General features: G+C 44.4%; 1 protein-coding gene across 27 annotated transcripts in view; it reads right to left on the bottom strand.

Moving 5' to 3' along the window:
• KALRN (kalirin RhoGEF kinase) overlaps window positions 1-20,524 on the bottom strand; it is a 690,517-nt gene that overhangs the window by 489,357 nt on the left and 180,636 nt on the right. For all 27 annotated transcript variants that reach the window (XM_016941792.4, XM_016941796.4, XM_016941798.4 and 24 more), the window contains exon 2: window positions 6,732-6,806. In XM_016941792.4, coding sequence (XP_016797281.2) covers window positions 6,732-6,806 — 75 coding nt within the window. The remainder of the gene's footprint in view (window positions 1-6,731; window positions 6,807-20,524) is intronic.

The raw sequence follows: 20,524 nt of genomic DNA, 5'->3' as shown, positions 1-20,524 counted from the left end.
GAAAACCAGTCAGAAAGGAAAGCCACAGAGGAAAAAGAAATCTGTCTGAGTGCTGGGTGATCAGATAGCAATAGGGTATCCAGAGAAATCTGGTCACTGCTTAGGACAAGGTGGGGGGGTCTAGATGCAGGTAGCACATATGACCGTGGGCAAGTCTTTTGGCTTCTCTGGTGCCTCATCTGTAGAAGGCAGATGAAAACAGTACTGTGCACATTACAGGGCTGTTGCAAGAACTGATGAGTTGGCACATGGGGATGCACTTGGAAAAGTAAAGCTCTCTACAAATGTGAGATGATAATGAAAGTGGTGATAACTGTTCTTATTGAGAAAACAAGCTGGTGGAAAGTGCTATGTTCTTTGGAAATTTAACCTCTAATTTACTTCTCTTTATAGACCTCTGTGAGGTGGGAGTGCTTGTGATGAGCTGACTACTATGGTGAGAAGACCTCAAAGCATCCATCCCAGGATAGCATTACTGGGAGGTTTTCAGATTCATAGAAAAAACATTAAGTATTTTTTACACAGCCAAAAAACCACCCCTGCCTGTCTGCCTGAGGTGCCACCTGTCACTCCTGCTAAAGGAGCACATGAATCTTATCAGAAATCAGAATGCTCAAGGTCTTAATCACTGCAAATGCATATGTACATACTAAGATTACAAGTGTTTTCTAAACATCACATTTAAAATAACTGGAAGGAGTATACCAAAATGACAATTGCTGTTGCTATTAGAAGGCCAGGATTTTGGATCTTTGCTTTTTCTTTCCTCTACTTTCCAAATACCCTATTCATTATTTATTACATGATTTTAAAATGTATTCATTAATGGACACTATGCTTAGGAAGTGGAACCAAGTTTCTCAGGGGCGTTAAACAGGAAAAAAGTTAAGGGTAACTATGACCTTACAGGGCATTGGCCATTACACAAAGAAAACCACTGTGTCATGATCACAGACTCTTCACGCCACATCTCAGGTGGCCACTGGATATACCCCAGAGTAGGACCACAAAGGGATCTAATGAAAGAGAGTGGAGAGGTGCGAACCTCACCAATACTGGAAAACAAGGATCTCTTACACAGAGGGCAGAGTCTCCCAGGGATCCCGCCCAAGTGTGAGTTCACGAATAAGGTTTCCTTCTGGTTAAGGGATCCAGAAGCCACACAGATAGAGGGGAGGCTTGACAAAAAAATCAATCCAGAATACCCTTGAGGAGGAAGTAAGGAGGCTGCAGAGAGAAAAGGATTACATAAGATCAGGCCACTGTGAGATTCAGCCCTGATGAAAAAGTGTTTCAGCACCACCACCACTGCCCAGCGCCCCCATTCAGGGCAGATTCATACAGATTAACTCAGAGTTGGACCTTTCATACCACTAGCCCTGGTTCTTTGACGTGATAACCACCCTTGTCTCATCTGCCTTGGAAATGGTCCCCATCTCTCCATTGCCTTCCACATGAGGAAAAGGAAGCGAGAAAATTAAATGGAAGGTTTCCCAGAAGCTGGGAGGTCCTCCAACACTCTCAACCTTCCCCTCTATCCTTGACCTCACCCCAAGCATTGTCACTCTGGCAGTTTGTTTGTTTGCTTGTTTTACCATAGCTGTTGTTTTTTTCCTGACCTTCCTTGGACATTATACAAGTAGAGTCTTGGAACCACAAGGAACCACAGCTCCAACTGGCAAAGGGTGGCTTGGAGGGCTGGCTGACACTGCCCCTCCCAAGCTAGAACCAGGGCTGGCCTTGGAGACATGAGATTCAGGATCATGGCCGGGGAGGTTTTTAGATGGCTGGAAGATAGTCACTTTTTCTTTCCTCTACTTTCCAAACTTCCTATTCACCATTTATTATATGATTTTAAAGTGCATTCACTAATGGACACTATGCTCAGGAAACAGAATCAAGTTTCTGCTTTTTTTTTCCCCCTGTCTGACACTCCTGAGAAACTTGGTTCCACTTCCTAAGCATAGTGTCCATTAATGAATGAGCTTTAAAATCATATAATAAATAGTGAATAGGAAGTTTGGAAGGTTCAGATGGAAGGGAAGGAGGAGTTAGAAGAGAAAGCCTGGAGAATTCTAATTCCCCACATCCAGAAGTGTAGATAAGGAGTCAAGAGGAGGCAGCAGGATCAAGCCATGTGGTATTCAGAAAGGAAGAGACCTTTGAAGATTATAGAAAAAAGGAGAGGAATGAGCCTAGAGGAAGAGAATCTTTATGCTGGGAAGGGTAGGGACAACAATGGAGCAAGGTCTCAGGGAAGGCACAAGGCGGGGGTCCAGCCCACAGCAGATGGGGCTGCCCCCCTCTCTGAAGCAGGCTGTTGAACTCCAAGAGAGAGGAGGAAATGGATATAGGTGATGGAGAGGGAAGAGTTCAGCCTGCCTGAGGGACATGGTTCTTTGGGTGGAACAGTAGACAAGAGGCAGTCCAGGGTCAGGGTAGGCTTAGGGTACTGAGGAGAGGGAAATGAAACCATCACTGGAGAACTTCTCTCGAGAATGACAGTAGGACTGGGTAGGACATGAGCTTCAGGGTTGCTGACAGGATACTAGGGCACAGCGAAAGCTCTGTTGAAAGCTTTGGCCACAGTATCTGTGCCAGGCTCCAAGCTGAGTGAAGGCAGAGTGGAGCTAATGCACCATATAAATGGGGTATGCCCAGGGAGGGTGGAAGGTGTCCTGTTGGATGATGAGATCCCAGAAAAGAGGGAAAGGTGTTGATTTTATTCCTCTCATATCTATCCTCTCCCAAATGACAAGAGGATATCAGAAAGGTCAAAGTAAGGGACTAAAACCACAGATAGACATATCAAGGGTCAAGATCTTGGACGTGCATAATCATGGTAGGTAGGTGGAGGACTTTCATACCAAGGAGGCTGAGCAGCAATGAAGCTATAGGATTTGATCAATAATTGACATAGATGCTGAAATTACAGAGGACAATAAGCAGAGATGAATAATAAGGACCCCATGATAAAGTCAATGTAACAATAGATCTGCAAGATGTTAATGGATACGCATCACAGACACATAAATTTTTAGGGAATGAGGTTATTCTTTAGTTTGGAAAATGCCAGATTAAAAAAAATAATAAAGTTCTTTACTGCAGGACTTCCCAGAGCCTTAAAATGTTAATGTATTTTAATGGATATTGTAATTCTCCAAGAAGGAGAGCTAGAATGTCCAGCATTTCCCAAACTTCTTTGAGAGTAGAACCCCGTTTTCTTTGTAGAGGATCATCCTGTGGAACTGATCTTGGAAAACACTTTGAGAGATGCAGGTCCAGGGTACAAAAGATTGTGCCACAGCAACATAAGGTTCCCTGGGAACGGTGGAAACCAATAAGGAAAACCACATTGGTGGGAGATAGGGAGGCAGAGAGGAATCATGAGGAGGTGGCCAAAAGGAAGGCGTGTATGCACATAAAGACAATAGTGTGAAATGGACCCCACATGAGAAGGCTGGATAAAAGGGACAATGGGTGCTGTGACTTCTAAGTAGTACAAAGGACATCAGAGAGGCCAAGGGGAGCTCGTAAGCTGTGAATGACAGAGCAGAATGGGGCAGTGCTGGATAACAACGGAGGCTCACTGAGGGACAGCCCCAAATCCTGTCTCACAGACATGCACACGCCCACATGCAGAAGCTTCTGGGCTGCCCTGGATTATCCCCAATGTACGTTCCCATGGCAGCATGGCTTTCCTTTTGCCTGGCCAAGGCTGGGCGCTAGCAGGGGAGGGCAGGCTCAATTAACAAACAGCCTGTTTCTCTGCTCACCACCTTCCTTGCAGCGCTTTCTTCTTCTCAGAAAGAAATCCAACTGTTAAACTGCATTATTTAATTATAGGTTTCTTTATTTTGTTTTATTTTTGCATTTTATCTTTTAAAAGCTCAGGATGTAAGAGTTGGTTGGTTTGGTGTTTTTTTTTTGTTTTTTTTTGGTTTTGGGGTTTTTTTTTGTTTTGTTTTGTTTTTGTTTTTTGCTTTTTTAATGCAGCCAGTCATTATCTTCCCAGTTTATTCAGTGTCCTTCCCAGACATGGAAGGGCAATGTTCCCTAAGCCCAGAAGTTTCTGGCACCACAAGCGCAGGTGCAGTTGAATAAGGCTTACCCCAGGCTGTTCGGCTTACGCTGGCAAATGGGGGAGAGCTATGCTCCCAGCCCCCTTCGTCCTACTCAGGGAATTTTCTACCTGCCTCATTCCTGACTGCCTTCCTGGCCACGTTGCTTCTATGAGCTCCATTAGGACAAGCCCCTACCACTTGAGAAGGTTTTTTTCTGAGGCTCTGCCCAGGGCTCTGACTGAATTTACACGGGAAAAAATAAACCATGAACATCAAGCAAGGGTCTCCATGTCAGAGTGTATTGTGCATGCATATGCCCCAAACTGATGTGGAATAGGATGATTCTCAGAGGAATACATTAGATCCAGGAAGGTCTCCTGGAGGAGGTAAAGTAGAAACTGACTCTGGAAGGAGAGGAAAGGCTCAACTTGGCAGAAGGTATGGAGAAGGCACTGCAGAGGGAAAGAAGTGTCAGGCACAAGAGAAATGGGAGTACTGGCAGGATATCCAGGGGACAGGAAGAACATCAGGTTAACTAAGGACCATAAAAAGAAGGAAGAAAAGATAAGATTGGGCTCCCAGAGGGCTGTGGGCCACATCCTTGAGAGCCCAGGCTATGGGGATCAGCAGAAATCAGAGGCCTGGCACTGCTCAGTGGCCTCTAGGATTTCTACACAAGGTCTTCCCATATACTTAGCAAGAAATCAGAATCCAAGTTTCTAAAGGTTTTAAAGGTTGTGTTACCTATGCCTCTCCCCATACCGAAATCACTGCTGCGTAATCCTGCCAAGGAGTTGTTCTGCCTGTTCAACATCTTCAGTGGCAGGGGGCTCATTACCTTATAAGATATACTAGCCCCTAATGGGAAGAGGCAGCTGCCAGGTCACTCTCATCTAACAGCAATGGCAATAATAAATTACTATTGCTACTACTGCTAACAATAATTACAATAATATAGAATGCATTTAGTCATTACAAAGTCTTCTGCACACTCCCATTGCATGCCTGCCCTCACCTCCCACACCTACACTCTGAATCATCGGGCTCTCGCATTTTCTCCGATGAGGTGGGAGACAACTGCTGCTTAACTTCCCCTTTCCTTTATCCTCTTCCCGCCTCCTCTTCTCTCTATTTTGGCTGTCGCCCAACAGCCAGACCAACAGTGCCTGTGGCATGAACCTCTGCTCTACAGGACTGGACTAGCTCTTGCTCTGTGACTCCACTGCTACTCCTTGTAGATAACCAAAATCACCCAGAAATAAAGGTTTGGTCCATGTGGTATAAGCACGTGGCATGTTTCTCAAAATACAATCTTTCGCTACTAACACTGTCTATCCCAGCCTCTGCCTCAGACCCTACCAGAAATTCTGATCCAGGAGGCCTAGAGTGGAGCCCTGGAACAGGCACCCAGAGTGATTCTGGCATACCTTATTGTTTGAGAACAACTGCCTTAGGGGCTCTGGCCAGTCTTTGGCTTCAATTATATCAGGGGTCACCGGACTTTTTCTTAAAGGGTCAGAGAGTAAATATTTCAGGCTCATGGGCCAAATGGTCTCTGCAATAGCTACTCAACTCTGTTGTTACAGCGAGAAGGCAGCCATCATCACAATCTGTAGTAGGTTGAATAATAGCCCACAAACATATTATGGCAAAGACTTTGCAAATATGATTAAGTTAACCATCTTGAGATAGGGCGATTATTCTAGATTATCTAGGTAGGCCCTAAATGTAGTCACAGGTATCCTTAAAAGAGAGAGGCAGAGAAAGATTTGACACAGATGCAAGAGGAGAAGGCAATTTGACCCTGGAGGTAGAGATGGAAATGATGCAGCCACAAGCCAAGGAATGTCAGCAGCCATTGGAAGCTGGGAGAGGAAAGGAACCAATTTTCTCTTAGAAACTCTGTAAGCACAGCCCTGCTGACCCCTAGATTTCAGCCCCATGAAACGGATTTCTGGCTTCCAGAACTGTGCAATAATGAGTTTCTGTTGTTGCAAGCCACCAAGCTCATGGAAATTTGTTGCACCATCAATGGGAAACTAATACACTCCATAAACAAATACACATTGCTGTGTACCAATAAAACTTTATTTATAAAAACTGGTGGATGGCCCACCAGCTACAGATTGCTGACCCCAGAGTGAGACATTAAGAGGTCTTTGTGCACAAGATGTATGGGAGAGAGAAGTCAGATATAAATATTTGGAAGTCATTATTCAGAAAAAAACAAAAACTAAACATCTAAACATGAACCCTCACTTGAGTTCCCTTTGCCAGGACAGAAAGATAAGGAGGAAGCAAAAACTCCTTTAAAAATCTCCCGTCCCTGATCCATGCAGAAATGAACTCAAATAAAACCTCCAGGAATGTGCCAAGTGCACAGATTCTCCAGTTGGAGCAACTCTCACAGGGCCAGGCCAGGGGGCTGAGGTTGGGTGGGAAGCTCAGGGAATGTCCCTTTGGTTCTGGGTGTCCTTTAGAACACTCAGCTGGGGCCAGAGCCCTCCTTTCTCCCTCCATCTGCCTCAGGAGAAAGAAAGCAGCTGCCCCAAGCATAACTTCCCCACCCCTACTTCTCCCCTACTAACACACAAGTGAATCTGAACACATGTGCACACACACAACTTCTCTAGGTCCTTTACAAAAGAAAGTCCCACAAATACTCACCAGACACGAAGGCCACTTTTTCCTTTAGGATAGGAAGGACATCAGAAGCTTTCAAACCATCATTCCGAAAAGACCCTGTGGGACAACAAACCAGAAGGAATCAGGGTGAGAGGAGCCAGCTGGCTGAATCGCAGGGTCCCATCCTCAGTCTCCCAATCCCATTATCAGCCGGCAAGTCCTGCCTTGTCCAGGTCCTACAGCCCAGCCCGATGGACCAGGAGAGGGTCTGCAACAGAAGGGATACTTCCACATCATGCCAGCCATAGGGGTGATCAGGGCTGCAACCCCCCAGTCTTTCTCAAGGAGAGGACAATCCAAGTCACCCTCCCCACATGGAGAAACCTCCATGCAGTGGGGGCAAAAAACAAAAAACAAAACAAAACAAAACAAAAAAAACAGCCCTGTTGCTATTGAGCAACTTGAAGACGGGGGACTTTTAAAAAATCATGTTTGTACCTCTAGTGCCTAGCACAGTGTCTTGAACATACTCAGCACTCAGGAAATATCTGTTGAATTAGTTAATTGATATCAAGATGGATTACAAAGTCCTAAATAATCCTTCTTGCCTTTCCTCTGGCACAACAACTATTAGTCTTTATTTTACAAACAAGGAAAGTAAACCACAAAACTCCTACAGATGGAAGCAAAGTTGATGACAATACTCCTCTCCCCACCTCTTCCTCCTCCCCTCAATGTCATCATCATTGGTCCACAATAGACAGGAGATGGGGAGATACAAATCTCCTGGGAAGGAAATGCACTACCCACTACCTTGTTTAACTTGTTCTCTTTCTAAATCTTGCTTCTCATTTAGAAAGTCCTTTCTATGTTCTAGTTGAGTTCCTGTTAGGGGGCTGGAGGCAGAATCTTGGGGCTCACAAAGAATGGAAACTAAAGATGTGCCTGGAGGAACAGTAGCCTCAGGAGGCAAAGGACAATCCAGCCCAGTGTGAGATTTGTGGGAAGTCAGGACCCAGCTTCCACATACACAAACCCCAGGCTAGCCCATTGCATCCCTATCATTTAACCTAAGAACCCCACAGGGACTCTCAGGGAGAGCCACCCACACTTACAGCGATTCGAGCTATAACTGGGGTCTCTGTTATGTGTCGCCATTAGGGACATGACACAAATAGACCTCAGAAGGCGAGCGGTTGTATGTCAGCTCAGAGAGCAGAACCAGATACCATGGATACCCCCTCTGGTGCCTTTCTCCACTTGGCTTACGCCCTTAGGGTCCAAATTTGACAACTGACAGAGAAAAACAACATGCTGGGCAGGACAATCCCACTCAATCCTTCAATCTCTAAACATTGACTGTTTCAAGAAACCCATCCGGGAATTTTGGCAATAAAATTCTGGGCCAGGCGTAAGATCACTGGCCTAGGGAAGTGAAGTGGGCCAACTGCACACTCAACCAAGGAGGAAGAGAGATGTGTGCTCACAATGCCAGTTTCTATGATCAGAGGTCATACCCTAAACCTAAAACAAATTTCCTAAGTGTCTCTGACCATTTTGCCTATTTCTTCTCTTTCATTTTTCACCAAATGAAGACTGCAAGTCTTTTTATTCATCAGTCGTTTCTCTTTACTAGCTGACAGAGAACCAGCTACAAGGCTCACTTTGAGAAGACCTTGAGCAATAGGAAAACAAAGTAACACCATAAAAAAGAATACTCGAATTTCAAAGCCTATAAGCACTATTTTGAACTTTCTATCCTGTTTCTACAGATATTTATGCTCTAATTTTATCTTCTCCACAGAAAAACAATTAAATTTCACTAATAGAGGCTAATTAGGATCAATATAAATTATTACAGAATTTACAAATTGATATATAAAGTATTTTTTTTCATCCTCATGCAATGAGGAGACATTTCAGCTTCCTTGGCAATCTATTAGGCTTTATCTGTTAGACAAGGATCAAGGATCTTTAACTAATACATGACTTGTTTGTGAACAATGATGCTTCTGTATCAAAATACATGATTTTCCTTTGTGAAATATATCTTTCTATACATTAATTTTAAAATGCTTTCCTCTATATCACCATGCACTCTACTAATTTCTATAGAAAAAATGTAATATAAAAGTTAAATTTCAGTCCTGTCTTCTTTCAGATTATTTACAAGTTCAAAAATAGCAAGGCCCAAACTAATGAGATTTACTATACAAAAAGAGTCCACATAACTCTCTTTTCTCCTAAACTCTTTTCCTATTTTTTTCTACTGCTGTCCCTCTTGTCCTCTACTGTGTTGCAGTACACAAGAGGGTCTTAGTTCTAAATAGCCATAAGATCTTAAGGAAGGGTTTCAAATTTGCTATAATGGAAGCAAAGGGTTCCCCATCCTATCTCCTCTCTACTCCCATCCTTGGAGAGGAAGAGGAAGCTCCAAGTCTCATCCATCACACCCACTCATTGTGCCCCACCTCTTCCTTCTCCCCACCAGGGCCCAGGACCTGAGAGAAGGTGTGCAGCTTGTCCATGCAGCTTGCAGTCATGGGCTCCAGTAAATGTCAATACCTTGGGTTGGGCTGTTCTAGGATTCCTAGGGCTTCTACTTCCCAGGCCAGGGTCCTCCCTGACCCTGTAGAGGCCACTGCTGGGCCTGGTTGTATGTCCACAAGTAAACCTAAAGTGTCCACATTTACAAAATCCAAACTAGGGGACAATCATTTCCAATTACAACTAAAATTTTCACATTATAAAAGGATTTGCTCCAGAGTCTCTTCAAATAAAGTTCCCCTAGTGATTTGAATTAGTTTTTCATTTGCCAAAAATTAAATTACATATAACTTTTCAACAATATATGTATTATGTAAAGCCAAGTAGAGCTAATTAGCCCAGCAGCTCAGAAATTGGTGACCTTGCATATAAAACCTATTTGCACTGACTAAAGATACTATGTATCATATCAATTCCCCCAGGGCCCTTGTGAAACCAGCTGTTGGAATATATAATAAAGGAGAAGTTCATTGAATGCTAACTCAAACAGGACCAATGAAATAGCAACATGTTTTCACTATCGGGTACGTGTCTTGGTAGACTCACGGTAAATGTTCAATAAATATTTGATGAAAGAATAAATGAATCAATGAAATGTTGACCCTTCCTAAAATGACTTATACAAGGTCAGTGACTTCATTTGTCACACCAAGCACTGGCGATCTGAGTAGATGCCCTCCAGGGTACTACTCAGCTCTAATACTCTGAGACTTTCTAAACCTTCTCTTCATATTTGTTGGCCTTTAAGATCCTCAGGTTATCAGATCAATATGCTTTAAAAGGAAGTACTGGGAATAAATTCCCTAATAAGATTCATTGCACCTTGGGAAGATAAAACATTTCACTGGCTTCCTGGCCCATTTGTCCCCCAGAATCAGTTTACAGATACTCAGGGGCCGATCACCCCATTTTGCAGGTAGCCCAAAATGCCAAAATGGGAGAATAGTGATGGAAGAACTTCAATGAGGCTTAATCTCTTGAAGAAGGCAAGCTTCCATTGCCATTGTTATTTCTGGTATATTTGGTAGAACTATTAGAAAATAAACTCTAGATCACACTTGTGCAACCTGTGGTCTACAGGCCTCATGCAGCCCAGGACAGCTTTGAATGTAGCCCAACACAAACTTGTAAACTTTCTTAAAACATTATGAGATTTTTTTGCAATTTTTTTTTTTTTTTAGCTCTTCAGCTGTCATTAGTATTAGTGTATTTTCTGTGTGGTCCAAGACAATTCTTTTTCTTTCAATGTGGCCCAGGGAAGCCAAAAGACTAGACACTCCTGCTCTAGACCAATCATAGACCTGTTTCCATCTAAAAAAAAAAAATCCTGGAAGGCCTGAGAAGACATTAAAAAAAAAAAACCCTAAGCCCTTGGAGTTGCTGCAGGAAAAAACAAAAAACAAAATCAGGGATGGCACCTTCATGGACCTGACCCAACGTGGGTGGTGGGTGTTGTGCCTCTTCTTAAGGACAAAGGCATGCTTCACTGGCATTCAGTGCTAATCCCACCCCATTTGTGTCCTGCTGCTGTCAGAATTACAAGCCTGCTGTTCCGTTAATTAGCAAAGTTGAAATGCTCCACATCTATTAAGGAAGTACAAATTACCCCTGCCATCTCCCCAGGATCCTCCAGCATGGGTCTTCTCCAAGCCCCACTTTTGCTTCTCCTTGCTCCAAATGTGTTATGCTTACATTGCTTCTAGTCATCATTTCCCATGTTGGAAAATGCCAGTCAGCCTCACTGTGGCTTCCAGCCTCTGTGTGACCTTACATGGCAATGGTAAAACTGGCCCTTGAGCCCCCCAGCCCTGTCTGTGGTTTTGTGGGTCTAGAGTAGCAGTATATTCCCCAGGGCACCTGGGTGCCTTGTGTTCCATACTAACCTCCTTCAGAAAGCATTCCTGATTTCAACAAGTGAAGAAACAAACAACAGAGTGGGCGTTTATAGAGCATTGGAGGTTCAAGCTGCCAGAGTATCCATGGATTGCTCTTTGTTTCCTTTTGGTTCTCAGTCACACCCCTTTAATGTGCACCTATTTAGAAGTTACTATGTAAGTGTTCTAATGTTGCTTCAAGTGGGCCTGAGCCCTGTTTCTGCACATTTCCCTGTGCTCAGGTTTCTGCCTTCTCTTTCTACTTCACCCGTGTGGTGTCCAGTATAGAAGCCTTACTCAAAATGGCACTGAGTCACTGAGAGGCTGCATAAAAGAGATCTGGCTTACAATTGAGAGGTGCAGGAGCTCATTTGGCTGGACCTTAGTTAGGTTGTAATTTTGAAATTTTCCTATTCCTAAGGTCATTATTTCATTAATTCTATATTGACCACTTACTATGGGCCAGGCCATATGTCGGGCTTCAGTGACAGTAAGACAAATAAGAAATGGATCCTGCTCTCCAAGGGGGCTTCCAAGCAGAGAAAGACGGGTTTCCAAATAGGACAATTAACTGTTATCAGAGACAGGACACCACCTGTACAAAATGCAAGGAGACTCAAAAAAAAAAAAAGAGCTTCTTAAAGATGAGTCCTAAAGCCTTGCTACCCAAGGTAATAAGCATCACATACACCTAGAACCTTGCTGGAAATGCAAAATCTCAAGTTCCACCCCAGACTTACAGAGTCAGAGCCTACATTTTAACAAGAACCCCAGGTGAGGCCAGGCATGGTAGGTCACATCTATAATACCAGCACTTTGGGAGGCTAAGGCAGGCAGACAACTTGAGCCCAGGAGTTTGAGACCAGCATAGGCAACATGACAAAACCCTATCTATACAAAAAATACAACAAAAATTAGCCAGGCATGGTGGCACGCATCTGTAGTCCCAGCCACTCGGGAGGCTGAGGTGGGAGGATTGATTGAGCCAGGGAGGTCGAGGCTGCAGTGAGCCGTGATCATGCCACTTCACTCCAGCCCGGGTGACTGAGAAAGACCCTGTCTCAACAGCCCCCACCACACACACAAAAAAACCCAGCTGATCCATACGCACATTACACTTTGGGAAGTTGTGTACTCAAGTATGTCTTTCCATTCCAGAGTTGCCTCAGAGGCAGAAGATGGAGAAAAGCATCCTGTAGCCTGGCCTAAACAGGACCCCTAAAATCTCATCTAACACTACTCATCACCCCTCCGGCCCCTACCATGGGAAGACCCCTCTCCACTGCCCAGAGATTCCAGAGATTCAGCCATTACCCTATAATCATCTATTATTCAAATTCAGCTTTGGAATAAAAAGGCTATCTGGGAGGTAGATAAATTCCCCCTCCAGGGCATTAAGAGTGGATCACATCTTAGTTTTTGGTGGCAGGAGTGTTTATGAATAACACCTGTCCAAACTGCTCAGAATTTTGGTAGCTTAAACCATTCCTTCATGTATCAGATGTTTTAATTTCACCACAAATCTTCCTTCCTACCCTCAGAGCCCTACCTTCTCTAACTACTTTCGGTAGCATAAATACTGTCACCAAGATGCCATCTCTAAGATAGCCCTAAAGGACAGAGAAGCCAGTCTGCTTATGCCTCTTTATCCCACCTGCACCCCCACTCACAGGTACAAAGCCCTGAACACTGGGGAAATGCTGGTCAAGAAACAGAAAGGAGGGGTGCTCCCACCTGGGGAGCTCTGCATCTGAGAACACAGTGCCCATCTCAGGCAATTCTCTCCCTTGGAGGGGAAACCCAATTTCTGCTGAGTTTCCAGCCTAATAAAATACCGAGTGTCCATTTCCCCCAGTACCAGGAAGCTACCAGACTGCATAAAAAACCAGTGAAGACTCTGAGATTCTGATAAAAACCTTCCCACCCTTCCCCCAATCTGACCATCCTGTATCCACTATATCTTAATTACTGGTGCCATCATCCACGGAGCTAACCAAACAGAAACCTGGGAAGCACCCTAGACTCCTCCCCCTCCTCCATCACACATATTGATTCGGCTACTTGGTTCTGTTGATCCTACCTCTTAAATCTCTCTCTAATGTGTCATTTCCTCTCTGCTGTTTCCCTGGCCTCCCCATCAAGCTGAGCTGTCTCCAGTTGTACTTTATAATCTATCACTCCTGAATGGCATTTATGTGTTTTCGTTTACTCCCCATTAACTGATCCTGATGCCTTGAGGGTAGGGACCATGTAGTATTCCTTGTTCTACTCCAGAACCTCGCACAGGGCCTGTCACAAAAAAGAGTCAAGAAATACTGAAACTGACCATGCACAGGCACAGAGAAGACAGAGAATGGCAAGTCGAGATGATCCATCAGGTCAGTCTCCACAGAGAAGATGATCTTCAAACTAGATTTTAAATAACAGAAGAGGCAAGGGATGGTGGGAAGCAGTACATGCCAAGGCAGAGAGGGAGGGGCAAACAAACTGTATGCCATGGATGAAGAGATTTTACTCAATGAACAGAAAAGCAGACTTAGGGGGTGATGAAAAGGAGTGCATGGAGGAGGGTGGGCTCTGTGGTCTGACTCCCAACAGGGTGGACACCTGGGGAGGCATCGGCAAAGATGCCACTGCAAGTGCCTTCGGAGACTCCGAGAGCCAGGTCTGTGCTACATACAGCAAGGGGCAGAGCTGGGTGGAATCTGGCTGGTCCCAGAAGAAGGCTGTGGCTCCTGAACAGGGCTTGGCCCAGCAGGCTCTGATCCCAACCTCCAGGTCACATTCTGCTTTATCTTTGAGGGTACGGGGAGGTTGGGACTTGGCCCCTGCTGAGGTTAGTGGTAGAATAGGGGGTAGGGGCACTGGAACTTTGTCTCTTTTGATCTTCTCCCTAAGTCCAAGGAGAGGCAGGAAGCATGTTTGTGGGTAACCTCCTGGGATCTGCTGGGACAGTAGCAGGCTGACAGCTTGTGTAAGACCCCATGAAAGTGCAATGTGAAACTGAATCATAAAGGAAAGAGACTTCAAGTCCTGGTCTCTTCTGTGTAGAAAATGGGTGGAGCCCTTAGGAGAAGACACTGTTAGTCAAACTGGAGTTAGTAGAGAACCTATTAGAAGCAAGATCTTCATTTCCTTCATTCTCCCTTCTTTCATCCCCTCCTTTCCTATGTTAACACAAGAGAAAAAGAGAGAGGTGGCAAGAGTGGGAGAAAACATAAGGAAAAGGGGTAAGAGCAAGAGATAAAGAGCTAGAGAGAAAGATACACACACACACACATACACACACACACACAGAAAGAGAGAGAGAAAGAAATAGAGGTGAATGTTCCTGTCTCCTCTTTATAGACACTAAGGAGCTATTAAGGAAACTGTTGAAAAATGCCGCCAGTGACTATAAATATGTTCCTTAGAGTTCTCCTTAAAACAGCTACCACCGGCCGGTCTCAGTAGCTCACACCTGTAATCCCAGCACTTTGGGAGGCCCAGGTGGGCAGATCACGAGGTCAGGTGTTCGAGACCAGCCTGGCCAACACCATGAAACCCTGTCTCTACTAAAAATACAAATATTAGCCAGTTGTGGTGGTGTGAGCCTGTAAACCTCACTACTCGGGAGGCTGAGGCAGGAGAAGTGCTTGAACCCGGGAGGCAGAGGTTGCAGTGAACAGAGATCACGCCACTGCACCCCGGCCTGGGAGACAGAGGGAGACTCCATCTCAAAACAAAACAAAACAAAACAAAACAAAACAAAACAAAACCTACCACCAAGACAGGAAGTGTGTGCTTAGAGAAAGGAATAAACCTGGCAGAGAGAGAGAGAGAGAGGCTGGGCAGCTTTATGTCAGCAACCAAACACACAGCACAGTGTGGAGACCCACATGCCTCTCCCCAACCTGAAAATCTACCTGTGCACAGTGGGGCCAACTCCCCACAGTCTTCCTTCATCACTGTCACCCACAAACATCAAATGGACCAAGGAGCATCCCCCTCCTTAGGTGGCAGGTGTGCAGGAGGGATGGTGCAGCAGAGTTCTACTCCTTGACCATGGGATTTCTAAGCAAAGGACACCCAGGAGCCTCTGCTAACCTGATTTCAACACAAAAAGGGGGAAAAAATGTTCTTCTTTTGGCAATTGCTAAATACTGAGCTTTTCTAAGCAAACTGACTAGGTCTCCTGTAACCTGAGACAACAACCAGGGACTTGGCTGATAACTAGGTCGGGCAGCCTTTACACTGGAGAAAAGCAATGTCTACCTTCTCTCAACTCTGATATGCATTTGAAGTTTATTTCCATAAATGACCATCCTCTGCCCTGCACTATAGTGAGCTGGACAGCTTCCTTAGGGTGCCTGCCCTAACTGCTCAATCACCATCTGGGCTGGACTCACTTGTCTGCCTCAGTATATCACTGGCGTGTACCTCCCTGTTCTGCCATTGTCCACCACTGCATCTGGCTCCCTCGCTAGACTCTAAGCTCATTGATGGCAGGGGCTGAGTACTTCTCTCAATGGCTTTAGTGCTTGGTACACAGCTGGCACTTAATGGGTGACCCAGAGGCAGAGTTTTTCACATCCCAAGTGTCATGACACCTTCTACGTAAAAAGTGTTTAGTAACTGCCATGTCTCTTCCTCCCATGATGCTTCTTTGTGCTTATTTCTACCTTCATGTTCATCTTTCTCCCTCTCTCACATAAACTCTAATTGAGGCCAATTTCAATATGAACTTTCTAAAGTCAATATTAGCTATAAAGACCAGGCTAATGGGCTACCTTTGAGGAATGGAAATTTGTAACACTTTCTACTGCTAAATTAGCTCCATTAAAGATCACTAATAATTAGCACTTTAAACATATGGGTAACGCCTCTCTAAGCCCAGCTAATGAGCAACCATTTCTGTTTATTCTTCATAAGATTTAATATTAGTTTGAGTTGAGACCTCAGCTGCAATACACACAGGCTTACTCACTCTTCCTCCCGCCCTCCCTCTCCAGAAAAGTTGACATCTTGAGTATAGCACAGACACAAGAAAATGGCCACTTCAGAAGTGATTCTATCCACCCACTGTGTTTGTTTTGAAACTGATTCCTTTCTAACTCACCAGGTTACCTAAAGTGCTCATACATCACAGGTAGTGGTGATAGTGGTAGATTTATTGTCTTTTTTGTTACTTTAAGCACTGCTGTTGGATGGGTCCTCAAAGTAACAGAGAACATTAGCTTGTCAGTGATTATTATGATCCAACTGTTGAACATTAGCTGTGTATTTGCTATTATAATATATTTGGAGAGAGTTACAAAGGCACCGAGGGGCAGAAGGTGTGTGCTGTGCAAGTTCAGACACAGAAAAGCTTTGCTCCTTGGGACCCTCATCTCAGTCCCCCTCCCTTTTCCCCAGCACAAATATCAATAATATTAATACTTAATTTAATCAGGGCATAAAGACTAGTTAAACATGAAATTGCTGACTTGAAAAGTCAGTTTGGGGCTCTGTCATTATGGAAGACACTCTGGCAGGTATCTAAATATGAAATTGTCCAGCACCTCTTGGATGCTTCTCCCCTCAACCACCTCTCCAACCCCCATATGGGTGGCAGTAAAGTAGCAATGGCTGACCACAGAGTTTAGGGCGGAGGACCCTCACAGGCAGCTCCTGGAGCAGACCCTCTCACCCAAGCCTAGAGTTTCTTCCCACTCCCACTTGCTCTCTTTCTGATTCTACAACCATGCCACTCCTGCTCCAGTGTCCTCACCATGACCATCAATGAGCAATGTCACAGGAATACACTGGCACAGACTGGGCACAGGTCCACCACATACATGGAACAACCAGGACCAAAGTAACAACCAGGTTTGCAGAACTGCAGGTACGGTCTGACAGCTGAGAAGGGACACATCCAAAGGTCATTTTACTGAACAAACTAGCAAACTAAAGCACCCTCTCCCCACTGCCAGGACATGTATGCTGCTGTCCTTGGTCCTGAACTAGTGTGACGTTGCTACTTGGAGTGGCTGCTGTCCATGCTGTCTTAGGATATGCCAACCAAAAGAGAAAGAGGCAGAGATGAAAGAGATGTTAAGATATATCATGGAGATAAAGAAATGTGAATAAGCATTGGAGGGATATACATACAGAGAGATTACAGAAGAGAGGTTTTTTTGGTATTGTTTTCAAGTTATTGTGGTAACCAAGAAGCAAAGGTCTGTGTACGTACCCGTACACGCACACACACACACATACACAGATCCCATGGAAATGAGACAGCATGAACCCTATATGTCCCCTGATACAATGTTCAGGTATCCAGATAAATTGGCTAACCACATCTGATGGATTAGCCATGGAAAGATTCCTGGAGTTTTAAGCAATTTTTGAGTCCCTATTTAAGTTATTGCCTTGGATATCCAAACATATACAATTCAATTCAATAAATATTTATTGAGCACCTATATGTGTCAGGCAAAGTTACAATTACTGTGGGTACAAAAGTAAACAATATAGAGGTCCTGACCTTAAGGGACTTTTAATTTAAGGAAAGAGTCAGACAAACCAACATGTAATTTCAATATCATGCAAGAAATATAATATAGAGGTACACATGGGGGACAAATATTCAGATAATCCAAAAGAGATACTAAAACTCCAGCTCTAAGGAAGTCTCTAAAATGTGAAAAAGCAGTAATAAGAGAAGAGGCAATGGATTATGGGATCATTACCTAGGTCCTAGATTGGACAAGACAGGTGATGAGTCTCTGGTGGGTCTAGGAGAAGAGAGGAGACTAACTAAGACACAATGGGGTTTTCCCAAGACCTAGACCCTATCCATAATAACAAAGAGATGAGTTAATGTTTGCTGGAGATAAACAACAAAGCTTCCCCTGTGGACCTAGCATAACCAGGGCCCAGCATAAGCTAGAAAATTTGCCATGATTGGGAAAACATTTGACTCATAATGTCTGCTATTTCTTTAGAAAGAAGCATAACAATGTTAAGTGCTAAATAGGAAAGAAGGGGTGATCTGAATATCTCATGAAGCCAAAATCCTTCTCCACAATTCTGGAGGGTAGACTGGGTAATCCTCAACTCTACTCACCAGAGGACAGACTAAGTTATACTTTTCACCTGACAAACTGAAGCAGGCCTATAAACCCTGCCTCAAAATGTATGTGATGGGGGAAAGCCATGAACCTCATGAAACTGTACACAAACCACTGCATATCTGTCCATATGTGTCTATTTTTCTGAGAGACAATCTTTAAGTCCAGTTGTCAACAGATTTTCAACGGGATCTATGACACCCTAAATCGTTGAGAACCAATAGCCTAGGGCAGTCACAGTGAGAGTCTACAAGTTATCTTGGGTTCAAACCACTAGATCCTATTTTCTAGGCTCTGCCTCCCTCACAGCACACTTTATGACACTCACGGTTTAGCTGAAACCCAATACCATGGTTGGGCTGGCAGAGAAAATTGAAATGATTTTGATTCCTTAGCTGAGATAAATGGAAACTGTGGCAGATGGTAGAAGGTGAAGGCTGTCTGAAAGATCCTGTGCTGTAAGAATAAGCTTTATTAGAGGTGGTTCTCTCTCATTATGGAGCTACTAAGAGCTGGAAGAACTGAGGTTAGTTGAACACAAAATGAGTTTTGTAGACACCAAGGCAGTACATTTCCAGTAAGCCTTCCAAACTTATGACACCCCCGCCATTGGAGGGATGACAACTTGACCCCAGGCCCTTCCTCGATTCATGACACTGTGTCAAGGTTAGAGCCAGCATAAAGGGTCTGCAAACATGTTTAACAAGATCTGCTGGAGCCTGGATAATGGCAGGATAAGGTTTCTGGAGTGTTCCTAGTGAGGCTAGCACCATAGGACACACCTGGCCATTACTTGCTCATCATGCTGTCTTCTACTTAAGACAGCAAGCTCTCCCAGGACAAGCATGTCTTGAGGGGAAGGTCACAGCCCTGAGTCAAGCACAGACTTTGGACAGAAGTCTGACTCCCAGCTCCAGTATTTATTAGCTGTGTGCCCTTGGACAGCTTAATCTCTCTGGGTCTCTGTTCCTTCATATGAGATAAGAATACCTACACTTCATAGGCTGTTGTAATGATTAAGGGAGGAAAATTGAAAAACCAGACACCTAGCTGATACTAAGTAAACATAATGCTCACTCTTCTCTGTTCATCTTGATATCTCCTTCATGGGGCCTGACACCTGGTAGATGTTCAATAATAAGTACTGAATATATGAATGAGTGAGCAAGTGAATGAGTAAGTGAACGGAGTAAACTCAGAAAACGGCAGCTAAAAAAATGCCTCCCCAGCTTCCCACTGCATACCAGTAAGCTACACCGCTCACACCCATCTGTGTGGGTCCTCTGAATTTTTATTGTTTCCCTCTGCTACCCAATCTGGGCTATTCGGCGAGTACTACAACTACTCCTGCTCCCCTACCCAGGTGCCCCAGATGTAAAAGAAAGCCTCCTGTTCCCAAAGGAAGACCAGCTGCCCAGCTGATTGTGCATTTGTCCCTCCTCCTGTGGCCAGGGGGCTATGGTCAGGGGCATCTCCATGACCATAGCTGCCAGCAGCTGCCAGCAGTTGGCAGGCCTTGTTCCTTCTTTTCCCAACTCCTCTTCCCCCTGCCCTTATGAGACTGGGTTCTACATAAAGATCTACAGGTCAAGGTGGCATTTCTGAGAAGCATGCCTACTGAAAACACATCCTGATAGCGAGGCCACCATCTGAGATGAAGAAGCCACCACATCTACCTAGTAGGCAGCCTTCAGAGCCCTGTGGAGAGAGGTCTGGGGAGAGTAAGTGACCTGTGAGTCTTTTTCTTAGTTGGCCTTGAGTTGTCAGGCTGTAGTAAGTAGGGGGAGTTCACAGAGAAACAAAAGCTAGAGAGGTTATGTTACCCTTAACACACAGAGCTAGGTGTGAAGGCACAGGAAAGTGGTGAATACAAATCCAAGTGAGTTGGATCCTAAAATCTGCTTGCTACATGTAGAATAAATGTCCCCAGGTTGCTTAGATTCTCAGTTCCATGCTCTCTGAAACGACTTTCTCACCAACTCCCCAGCACTCATAATCCTCTCCCAGTAATCTTAGCAGAAGACCTCTAGGAGGCTGGGATATCTGGTCCCCTGCTCTTTCAGCTCCCTGGAAAAGAGGAGTCTTTGCCATGACTAGGGACCCATGAGATTGTCTTGTCCATGGATAAATGTGCATGTGAACTCAGAATATAGCCTATATGCTAAGATTAGAATAATTTTAAGTTAGGGAGTAAAGAGATTTATGATAGCTTTATATATTTCAAAAAATCAGAAACAACCTCAAATGTTCAACCTCAGGGACGTGGTTAAATAAACCAAATCTACTCAATGCATTCATTAAATATGCATTAAATATTATA

Source organism: Pan troglodytes, chromosome 2 (assembly GCF_028858775.2).
Source record: "Pan troglodytes isolate AG18354 chromosome 2, NHGRI_mPanTro3-v2.0_pri, whole genome shotgun sequence".
NCBI classification, from domain to species: Eukaryota; Metazoa; Chordata; class Mammalia; order Primates; family Hominidae; genus Pan; species Pan troglodytes.
Note: the sequence above shows the minus strand (reverse complement) of the source record. Positions and strands in the feature narration are given on the sequence as shown.